This window comes from Gallus gallus, chromosome 14 (genome assembly GCF_016699485.2).
Source record: "Gallus gallus isolate bGalGal1 chromosome 14, bGalGal1.mat.broiler.GRCg7b, whole genome shotgun sequence".
Lineage (NCBI taxonomy): Eukaryota > Metazoa > Chordata > Aves > Galliformes > Phasianidae > Gallus > Gallus gallus.
Window position 1 is genome coordinate 8,380,368 of NC_052545.1, and position 12,146 is coordinate 8,392,513.

The 12,146-nt window shown below is 38.6% G+C and overlaps 1 protein-coding gene across 2 annotated transcripts in view; it reads right to left on the reverse strand.

The window, feature by feature from the left end:
- The window catches only part of SMG1 (SMG1, nonsense mediated mRNA decay associated PI3K related kinase), a 60,353-nt gene that overhangs the window by 39,297 nt on the left and 8,910 nt on the right, over nucleotides 1-12,146 (reverse strand). For both annotated transcript variants that reach the window (XM_015294535.4, XM_414907.8), the window contains 7 exons: nucleotides 9,281-9,436; nucleotides 6,163-6,299; nucleotides 3,666-3,724; nucleotides 2,706-2,919; nucleotides 2,150-2,275; nucleotides 1,970-2,042; nucleotides 1,473-1,570 (listed from right to left, as the gene is read on the reverse strand). In XM_015294535.4, coding sequence (XP_015150021.1) covers nucleotides 1,473-1,570; nucleotides 1,970-2,042; nucleotides 2,150-2,275; nucleotides 2,706-2,919; nucleotides 3,666-3,724; nucleotides 6,163-6,299; nucleotides 9,281-9,436 — 863 coding nt within the window. The remainder of the gene's footprint in view (nucleotides 1-1,472; nucleotides 1,571-1,969; nucleotides 2,043-2,149; nucleotides 2,276-2,705; nucleotides 2,920-3,665; nucleotides 3,725-6,162; nucleotides 6,300-9,280; nucleotides 9,437-12,146) is intronic.

Below are 12,146 nucleotides of genomic sequence, written 5' to 3' on the forward strand. Positions count from 1 at the left end.
CTAATTATAGCAAATTCCCAGACATACACAGCTTTAGATGTATTTATCCAATGTACCTGATTTTGCAAAGACAGGATATAGGCACACAAAGATAAGCAAGTCACTGACTAGTAATGAAACACCACTCCATAGCTTAGCCACTAAAATACAGTGCTCATAGACTGTACCTTGAAAATTAAAACACAGCTTATAATGCTTCTGGTCCCTGGAACATGACATGCAGCACTGCTGCAGCAGGTACCTCCATACTTCTGCCACCGTTCCAAACAATTTCTAACCACAGCCTGGAATGAGGATGTCCAGGTGGCCATCCCCACCACACTGTTTACATACAGCTACCCTTATCTGCAGACTGATTTGATCAGCAGGCTATTCCATGCCAGCTGGCGGCAGTACCTGGGAGTGTTCCCAGTGCTGATCTCAGCAGTACAGATATAGCCTTGGTCTAACCCATGGCAAGACTGAACACTCTAGCCTGAATCACCTTCCCCACAACTTAAATTAACAAGTTATCTCAGGGCTCTTCCATGACAAGGAATATGCACACCATCTAGTTCAGCAGATAAGCTGCTAAGCATTAACCTATCGCGCTAACTTAATAGTTTCAATCATGTGCCTATAGTCACAGCAGTGCAAGTTTCTGTGGGCAGAAGAGGGCCAAAGAGATATGTGAATGCTACTTGCTGGAGTTGTACCATTGGAAGTGTAAGCATACATGTAAGTACATGTAGTACACTAGAACTGAATGATTTATTCTGTTTTGAGTTAAACAGATGGTGTAGGAAGTACAACCCTACCTATAGAATCTGCGAGCAAGGCAATTCTGCTAGCACTGTATTAACATGGAGACTGCAGCACAATCTAGTCATAAAAATACGAAGGAGCCAAAACCTCCTCATCCAATGACAGCTTCAGAAAAAACTCTACGCTGTATTAACAAGCAAAGGTTACAGTGTCAAAGAAAAGTTAAATCATTATGCTCTTGTTTTCTAACAGGTTCCAAAGCTCTTGCTACATTATTTTCTGCAGAACGTATCCTGTTACTTTGTTTAAAGAGACATTTACCATTAAGCTATGGAAACATTAGGAACCTCCCCTCTCAATAGCCTCTACCAAAACACACCAATGTTGGACAAAAAGGAAATAAGGAAAGGTAGTAATGTGTCTTCACTGCAGCACTGCATTTTATTTTTAAAAATAAAGGGAGTCCTCTTTTGATAATTGTTATAACACGATACTCTTAATGACAAGGGCATCTCAGCCTGGCTACAATCGTAGTCCAAGTACTCCATGAGCACTCTAGAATTGTTGTTCCATACAACTTGAATATATATTCAGTTATTTGACCCTCTTTTCCTCAGGAAAATCCTATAAAATTATTTTCTACAAGGGTAACACTAAATCACAGCTGTGTATATCTTAATAAAATCTGTAACAGTTAACCCTGATATATACAATCAAGCCTTATTTACCTCAGCATAAGCTTCCATATCTTCTAAAAATTGACCCAAGAGTGTGGTAGAAAAAGTGAGATCAGCCACCCAAAAGGGCTCCAAGCTCTGCAGCCACCCTACATAAAAACACCAGGCCAATTAAAACAAAGGAACTAGTTAATGCACAAAAATGAGATTTTCATAAAGCATCTATACCACAACAATTTGTTTAGGTGTATAAAAGACAATTTATTCTTTCATAACTCAATTTTTAAGAATTAAAACTCATAAACCAACTAATTGTTAAGGAGGTGCACAAATCGACTGATGTTTAAATGCAGTCTGAATAAAGTGTCCCATCTTTCCGTGTATACCACAAAATGGCAGAAAAAATTAAAAATTAGGAACAAAATCTGCCATTGCAGAACCAGAAACTCATTTTCATTTTGTCACCTTAGCAGAACCAGATTAGTGTAACCTCCCACTCCCAATTTCTGGGAGTCAGTGGGCATCTGCAGCCCTTCAGCCAAACTCACCGGACACCTGCTGAGTCAATGAAGGCTTCTGAGTGTGATCTATATGCCACCCAACCAGTATGTCCACTGTGTCCTGTAAAGAAAATTTGGGGGGAAACGGAAGGGAAAAAAGTTAGCTACTCAATATATTACAACTTTTCTACCTAAGAGAGAAAAATACAGAGAGCAAATTAAGCCTACCCGAAAATTGGTGCTGAAAATGTGCGGATAACATCGGGACAACAGAAGAATGCACTTGACACATTTGCACAGTAACTCTGGTGTATCCACATTTTCTAGAATGGACTGTAGGCTGGTCATTACAAGCTGAAAAATGAAGAAAAGCTACTAGACATTTCACTTCATTAACACAGCCCATGAAGCAGTTAGAATATAGATTTTCAGCGAGCTGCTTTGAGTTAAGCTTCTCAACACACCTGCTGGGAGGAAAACACTAAAAAGCACTGCAGAGATGGCTTCAAATGACTTATTTCAACTGGGCATTCGTTTGAGATATGGCAAACAACTTCAAAGTTTAGGGATATTGTTTCACTGTTTTTCTTCAACTGTTTAGCCCAGGGACAACTAGTTGTTCTAGGTTTATTTCTCCTGCTGAAAGCTTTTAGGCTCCATAAAACAGAAACCAAACTGGAGCACAGACCTGAATGCACTTGCTCTACACCCAAAATAAGTTTAAACGTTAATTCAAGCATTGCACTGGAAAAGTCATTTATATTCCTGTTTTTTGTAGCCTTACCTGCATTAAAGATGAAAAGGCTTTCTTTTCTCCTACAGTCTCCAGTGCTTTGTAGGTTGCACACAAATAAAGAAGTTTAACTTCATCTTTTGTGGATAAGCTGAATTTGCTAAAAATCCATTTAAATATCTTCTCAGCCTCATAGCTTAGAGAAGCACAAAGAAGGCCAAGACAGCAAGCTCCTTCCTGTCTCAGTTCTTGAAGCAATTTGCTACTGCATTTTGGGGGAGAAAGAAAAGAAATGTGGAGTCTCCAGATGTTAAAGCACAACAGAAGAAACCAAGAATAGATTCAGCATTTTTCTAAAACAGGAAAATATATGCACAAACAAAGCTGCTTCCCTCCTACTTATTTGCAATAATAACCATAAGGTTGAAATGGCAATTAATAACATGCAATACATTTTCTACAAAGTATTTCTATGAAATAAATCTATTTACATAAGAGAATACAATACATTGGCCAATCTACTTGCAACATGTTGTTCAAGGAAGAAAATTCTTAACACAGAGCTAATTTTGGGTAGCACTGAACTAAATGCCAAAAGGCCTACACACTCCTGAGCTTCCTCTGCATATGTTCCTGCTTAGATGGAGACAAAGTAAATTAGGTTGTAAAAAAAATAAAGCTCAATGTGAAAGTCAGATAAGCGCAGTAACACAACACTATGGCTGACCAATTAAACGTAGCTGAGACAGAATTCACACTACCTTCAACATAAAAGTCACACAGATGCATTAAAATTCTCTCTGTGAAGACAGTCTAAAAGCACTGCTGACATGCTTAAGAGTCTTAGCTGTCCTCCTGTCCCATCCTTTTAATACAATTTGTCATATCCATGCAAAATAAGTGAATTTCTTTCAACCTTTTCGCCATGCTGAGGTGTTTCTATACTTGAAACAATAAACCCAACATCATTCTTCTTTAAAACCTTTAGACTGCTTAGTTTTTCTTGCTTACCTTTCATTGAGTACATCATGAATGGCAGTCAGGATATTATCCAGTTGTTTAACTAGTACCTATAACACAGGATACATAAAAGGCATAAACATAATAATGCCACAATAACTCTGCAAACTAGGTCCTGTTTATACCCACATTAAGAACATCCCTGGCAATTATGTTTGATAATAGAATGCTATTACAATTTCCATGGCCTCTGCAGACTAGCAGTAACTATATTAAGCAATACTGAAACATTATCCCACATGTTATATTTCGTATTTATTTACAGTAGCCACAAAAATACTCTGGCAGCCTGCTATCAAGCCCCGTTCTATATTTAGTTCTAGCTGATGACATTACATCATAGACGTAAGACTCACCATTCAGCCCATCAGTAGTGGCCACTGAAGACCTAGGGTCCTACCTTTGTAAGTGAGTACAGCAGCACAGTATTTAATTGATCAGTAATACAGTCTGGAGAACTAAATTATTTGACAACATAAGCATTTGAAAAACATGCCTGGTATCTGCAAAAGAGGCATAAGCTGTCATTCTATGGCAAGGACACTGCCTAGCTACTTTTATTACTACTCTTTCTTCAACACACCTACATTTCAACCCCAAGACCAACAAGAACTCTGTTAAACTACATTTAATGTTGTAAAGGAACTGTAAGAGGGACAGCTAGGTTAAGAACCATATATAAAGTTTTATCCTCAATGTTGGAGAGATCACTTGACATTCAATCTTGCTTTTGTTAGCTAGCTGGGAGAAGAGAAATTTTCTCAATGACAAACTTAACATTCTAAATGGCAGCATGTAAAACTTGGTCACCACCATGTTAAATATCAGAATGGCAACTAAATGGCCTGAAAAATAACAATAAATCTAAATACAACACAGTTACAAAACAATGAAATAAACGTGTTGTGAATTTAGGAATGAAGTATCACAGCAGTGCCTAGAAATATGTATCAGGGTATTTAAACTTACACTTTGTGCTTTTTACAAAACACACGGAGAACATAAAAGCTCTCAAAAAAAAGGGGGGGGGGCTGGTGTCAGACAGCCTCTCAATACTTCACTTTAAAATAAATACTATTAAATGTGTACACTCACACAAGATATATTTTTGCCCTGAACCCTTAAGAAACACTTGACAATTTTAAAGTTCAGAAATTCATTTTAAAACAAACAAAACCCAAAGACCTAATGAAAAAGAAAAGACTTCTTTTATTCCTAACTCCACAAAAGAGGTTCCAGATACAAGGTGCTTTTCTCATTTTGAATGCTCAAAAAATGTGGCATCCCTTTCAAGTTTAAAGGGCTTGAAATATATATTCACCACCCAGAATGTTCTATCATGTTTCTCCCAAAGTGCATGCTATGCTTCTCCTCAGGTGCTTGATAAAGGATTCATAGCTTCCTTAAGTTGCCAATATTTACCAGAATCCAATATGGTGACGGCTGTAACTAAGATAAGTGGAAAGCAAAACCCAGTTCCAAGTAATTGTTTTCACAAGACACTGCAGTTAATTTTTAATACCTACAGAGTTCAAAGCTTGCATATCTCAAAAACAGATGGCAAAAGAAACATGTATCAATTACTAAAAAATAAGGCTGCAACTGTCACATTTGTGTAGAAAGAGAAGCATGTAAGTGAGAGGAATGTATAAATATTGACAAACTCACTGTCTATCAAACCACAACCAAACACCAAACCTCTGCAATTCTCAGTGTCAGAGATCATCCCTCTGTCCAACAGCCATTCAATGGAAGCAAAGCATTGGAGTCAACGGCTTTGAGCAACTGTATTCCATATGAGATTCAGATTAAAGGGCAAATTACTAAAAGACTTGTTGTAACAAGACTCCATAAACATAAGCCACAGAATCAAAACATTTCACTACTGCCACTCTCCCTCTCAAGAGAGCCATCCTTCCAAAAACACTGTGTCACGTTTACTCCAAAGGATCAGATTATCACTTCTTCCTTGCCCAGCACACGGGGAGCTACTGAAGGAAACGCTGATATTCACTCGAGGATACCACACAATCCAAATGGGGATGGAAGGCTCCTGGGTAAGATATTGTGTACTTATTCTATAATTTACTATTTGTATACATTAGCCAGAAAGCTTAGTAGCTTTAAGATGAGCTATGCACACAACTGTAAAAATATATGAATATTTTTCATTTATAATATAGAAACAGTTATTGAACAAGATGGAAACGTGTTTGGTTTGCTTTTTGCTTATTTCTTTGCTAACTAAAAGATATTTAAAAAAAACAGTCAAAAAACAAGTAAATGCCATATTTATATCTGCAACTGAGTAATCAAGCAGTAGAAAGCTTCCTGAATGAAAGAGAAAGAACTGAAAATCCAGAAATACTTTCCTCTGCTGTAGGTAAGATACACCCCACAGACAGATTTCAATACCCACTGTTTTTTGAAAGGCAGTTTTATGAAAAGAAAAATGCTGCAGTGCTACAGAAAAGTAAAGACTACCTACCAGTTTGTTTTCTGGTTGCTGAATGAATTCTTTCAGCTGCTTTACAGTAGCCAGTCTTCGGTCTCTGTCGTCTTCCCGAGTAATCCTCCGAAGAAGATTTGACAGTCGAGACTCGTCAGAATAAGACAACGATCGCTCTGGAAAAAAGGCCATTATTTCTTCTCTCTACAATGTTTTACCAATAATATACATAGCCTGAAATGAGCAATTGTATACTCAAAAACTCTTAATAGTAATTTGAGGAAAAAGGTTAAGTAAAATAAACATCTTGATATGGAGAAAACACAGAATCCAGTTCAGCTACCAAAATACTTCATTTCTTCCAGTGGCCAGGCTAATACCTGGGTAGAATTCTTTCACAGCTAAGCAAAACTTGATTTTACTTCTAAACATACTGTTGCCACCCTAAGAACTGCAATATATATGCACTATATCTGCTTGCCTCTGAGGATCTCCTTTTATTTCTGAGCAGAGTTTAGCTAACAACTGTAGCTGAATAGCCTGCCAATGGCTGATACATGGCCAAACTTCAGAAGAAGGGACCTGGTACAGTGAGCCATCTGGGGAAAAAAAAAATCTGATCAGCCCTGAAAAAGGAAGAAAGGGGCTACTAGGAAGGATACAGCCTGCCCTTGGGGTACCATGCCTACCATTTTTTTTTTTAAAGCTTGGGCAGTAGTAGGTCAGTAATCCCCAGGTAAGGAAATGCTTTTTGAAAGTTCAAATGGAATTGTTTGAAAACAAAACATACATGGCTTGGTTAGGATGGAAATTAATACAGACTATAGTACACACATACTAAAATGTGCAACTGCTATTCATGAATAATTCCATGGGAACACTCAACTAGGAAAGCATCCTATTATTTATTACTGAATGCATCACAAAGATGAAGCTGAACGAAATGTACACATTTTTCTTTCACTTCTACATTGTCTGCAAACAAAGCCTCTCAAAAGAACAATATAAACCTGTCCTTGAACAATTCAAGGCATCAACAGCCCCTTAACACAATCCACTACAACTTAACAGATGTGCCTCCTGTTCTACAACATCCCTTCAGCTACACTCTGCTGAGCACTGCCCTGGACCCCAGCATGTCACCTGCCTGTCTGTGCTGATCCCTGCTGCTCAGAGAGCACGTGGGAAACCACACAGGCATCAGCTGGGTTGGGTCACCAGACACCGCGCCTGAAGGGCAAAACAGGATGCAGTCATTTGGAAAATACTGGACGTTATTATTTCTAAGTAAGTTTTTATAAATAGATTCTCTATCTTTGGAAGGTAACCTCTGTCCCTTAAAAGAAAAGAGTCATTGCGCTCTTCGGTTTCTGAAGAAAAGTCTGTTCACTGTTCTTGAAGTGGTTCCATTTTCTTGAAGCCTTGAATTAAATTCACAGCCTACAACTTTTGAGTGCTGTCTTTTCTGTGTTTAATTTTATCTGTAATCTCTTTGTGGAAAACAGTAACTTATTTTGAAAACACGGCTGTGCTGTCCTACATACCAAAGAAATCCTAAAACCAGAACTGCACAAACAAAACCACCACCAAGGGGCTGTGAGACAGGCTTCCACTGCTGCTAGAACAAGACATACAGTTCACATCTCTCTACTAAAAGCAGCTTTGTTCTTATCAATTAATACCTCCAACATCAACACCAGTCCCTAAGACAGCGAGCTTTAGCTGTCTATTGAGTCACAACGATAAAATAATAATAAAAAAATAATTAGAACAGTAAAATAACTCTCAGCATGACTGAAACCGTGCTAATCAGAGCACCAGTAATGAAGGCCTGTATAAGACTTCAACCCTGTGGAAAATCAGCAGGCTGTCAGCCATATGTGAACTCACAGAAGAAAACTATTTTTAAAATTGCTAACTGCACATGCATAACAGCAAAGAAAAATTATATATATTTTTAAAAGATCCTGTTGCAACATAACCCTGGTGTATGTTATGGAAGCTTTCAAAAAGTCTTAGTGACTTACTGAGAGGTACAGGAATGATGACAGCTCCCCGCTTAACAAGGAGACTCAAAATCTGCCATCTGGAGAAGGACAAATTGCACACACAGGCACACACACCACAGGCACTGAGTTTGGTCATTCAAGATTCCCAACGTTTTGTTGGCTGAAGAGGTGCTCACATACCTACAACAGTCTGAGTTTTCTGCAAATACTAATAGAAAACTGCCTCCTAACTCTGCTCCTAGAAGCATTATTTATGTTGAGTTCCCCATTAAACAATTCTTCGTTGCCCTGCACAGCCGTGACTTAATACATTAAAAACACTGAAAAATGTTGATATCAAAACACCAGAAAGGGATTATAAAAATCAGTTTAACCCCTTCCAGAGATCAGATTTTTTGCATCAGTCATGTCACTACTTGCAACTCAGCTCCACCGCTTGCAAAGCACACTGAATGCTCCTTTTTCACCTTTTGTCCTCTCTAAAATGTAAAGCCCTGAGGAGAAAGACTACATTCCTATATATTTATAAAGGGCCTCATATAAACTAGTCATAGTTTTTGTCAGTGACTCAGCTACCACTTAGTTTAAGTGATGCAATAAATGACAGCGCTTAGTCATAACAAAGTCACTATTTTCATTCCAATGTCCTTGCAACAGCTTTTTTTTTTTTTAATAAAAAAAACTATTTAAGCCCCATCAGCAGGAAAAGTGAGTCCTTCATTCTCAAATAAAATGCACGCCCAGCATTCTTTCACCCTCTTGCAACTTCAGATTTCCTCCTGCTGCACCTCCCATGGCCGTGCCCACATTCTTATGGTGCCTCCAGCTCCTCCCTGGCATCTACCTGCAGCTGAGCAAGAGGCAGCACGAACGTGGCTGGTTCAGAGCACACATCTACTGACTAATCAGCTGCTACGATGACTGTTGACCCGCAGGCCAGTGCAAACAGATAACGGCTGAGCTCACCGTTACACGCTTTCCCACGCTCAGGACTCTATTAGCAACTTTTTACTGGGGCATTAATTTTCAACAACTCTAAGAGCAGATTCACTTCTTTGGAGCCATTCCGTAGCAAACTTCTTTTGACATTCTGAACATGAGCTGCGGCCAGAAGAGATCCCCTAACTGAAAATCCACAAGAGCCTTACCCTGTGATTTCCTCATGTCTTTTGTGGCTAAAGCACGATTCCCATGCGGAACACTGGTAAAATCAGGATTGGTCACATTGTTAACTCTCAGCTCTTGCCCCAACGACTTCCGACCATAAGTATTTTCCCCAGATCCTCCATTGACACTGTAGCCACCTGTGGAAAAAGGAAGGTGAGATTAACACACGCTGCATTCAGTAGGGCAGCATATTAGGAGTTATTCAATTACACATGCAAATCAACAACTCAAACCTCTACCATCTTTTTTAGCCTCTTTCTCACTTCTACATGCAAAAGTGTTTTGTTATATCCAGTAAGGTTCCAGGACACACATTCAGAATCCGTTCATTCTTTCTCTGAAGCACATACAAAACTCCATTACAATAGAAGGGTTTTTTTAATGCTATTTTTGTTGTATTTGAGGTTTTTTTATTATTATTTTTGATCTTGTATTTTACGAGGGTTTTCACACCAACCTACCAGTAAACACAGCTCAATGCAGTCACTTAACTCACTCCTTCATCACACAAATCAAATTTCAACACTGTTTTTATTATAAACCCGTATACCCACTATTATAAACCCATTATAAACACAAGATCCAAAAAACAGCCAAAATAAGAGAAAGCTCTGAATAAGCTATGGATTATTTAAACTCTGACACGCAAATCGAACAACCCTCCCTAAACACACAGCAGTCAGGATTTTTTGCACATTAATAGTGGCATAACCTTTAATTAAATGCAGTCCTACGTTCTCCCACTTGAGAGTGACACGGTACATCTTCTGTAACAGTACAAAACTGGAATAAAAGGGTCATTTTGAGTAGGGCAATCATTTCTACTCCTAGAGTATTTGCATATGCAAATGAGGAAACCAAAGGTTTTTTGCAGGCTGCCCCACTGCTGAGGGCAGCTCCTCCTTCCTCTGCAGTACAGTGGAGAAATGAAACTGACAGCTATGTACACTCTCAGTATGCCAGAGCTCCCCGGGAAGTCCACCTACACAGCCACCTTTGTGAGCTTCTCTCTTTGCTTGAAACAGGAATGGCTTAGCTAACAAAAGTGAAACCTGAAGCAATGAAGGATATGAAAGCAAGGCTTCCTTCAGAAAAGGCATTTCCCCAGTTTCACCTGCATCAGTACATAGAAGTCAGCCCGGGGGAAAGGAGAGGTGCTTCTGTACAAGAGGAGGTAACCTCCTGAGACTGCAGTGTCAGTGAAAAACTTCCAGATGTCAAGTGAGTCTGAACCTTAGTAGGCATAAAACGTCATTCATCTCAAATACAAAACTTTGAAGTTAGGAAAGAAGCTGTGTAAAAAGAAGCTGTGAACTACCAGTAGAAGTTTGTGCAATTTTACACACAGGACTACTGTGCCATTACAAAAACTCCAATCAGATCCTTAAGGTCCCTTCCAACTCAAGCCGTTCTATGATTCAGTGAAAAACTCCTAATCAGAATCTCATCTGTAATTAGTTAATTACACCTACAGCAAAGATAATTTATGCACACTTTGATTTACAACATAAAACCATGTTTTCAAACAAAGCAGCACCTCTCTCTCCTTCAGGTTAATTTGTCATAACAAATCAACACAGCCCTATGAAGGAAATTACTAACAATATTTATGACTAAAGAGAAGTACATCACTAAAAAGTAAAGCAACAAAGAAGTTAATTTAACTGAAGGTGTCAGAATCATGCATTCAGATCACAGACATCAGCTATCACAAACACATACATGCTGTCACATACAACAGGACTTGGTATGTGCTCCAGCATTTCTGACATTAATTCAGCACAGGCCTATATTATCCCACTTGACATACATATGGTACATCTTTGGTAACAATACAAAGCATAGCATTGTCGTCAGTTTGAGTAAGTGAACAGCAGCAGGGCAAACGAGCATTAAGGCTGTAATATTACATAATTCTCTTCAGACAGTTATCTGCTGCTCTCAAAAGATTTTGAAAATTCTAATATATACAAATTCTAACTCACTTCTCTTAAAGTATCAGGTCTGAGAGCAAATACAAACAACTTCAGCTATGTCACCATTACTAATTGTAGCAGAAATGTACAGATACCAAGCATGAATACTAAGGTAGGGGGGTTTTTTGTGTGTTTTTTTTTTTTCCCCTTCTGCAAAGACTGAGTACATCAGAGTAACAAACCAAAACGCAGAAGAAGTAGAGATGGGGAACACCTAATCTATGAAAACAAACCTCAGGAGGCCTTGGATTTAACTTTAAAAACTGAAGACTGCAAACTTACCTGTCTCGTTTCAGAAAGAAAAGCAGAGGAGACAGAGGGGAGATAGCTAGCTGCAGACTTCCACTACCTAATGGGAAAGGTTGATTGAAAAAACAAGAAATGACCAACTAATCTCAGAGATGCAAAAAGGACAGGAGTCAACACTGACGAGTTGCAGCAAGGGAAATTTGAACTGCATATGAGAAAATAATTCTTAAGCAGAAGAGTGCTAAAGCAGTGAACAGGCTGCTAGGGGAGGCACACTACTGCAGCCCAGGAGGTTTTCAGAAAGGAACTTCCAGACATGATGAAGTTGGAAGTCATCTGTACTATCAACATCAGAAACTGAAAAAAAAAAAAGAAACTTCTTAAGGATTCCAGGTACTTGTGACTATGGTCATGCAGGACAGAGAAGCTATAAGTTCCTTAAATGTAAGCTCCCCACTGGCAGACTCCAACAGTGTACCTGAAGAATCTTAGGTAAGAAAAAGAAAATAACAGAGACGTGAAACTGCACCTGTAAGCTTACAAATTTCTTAATATAAAAATGAACACGGAATACAAGGAATTTGGTTTTGTACATCTCTTTTCAAGTCACAACTGAACAAAA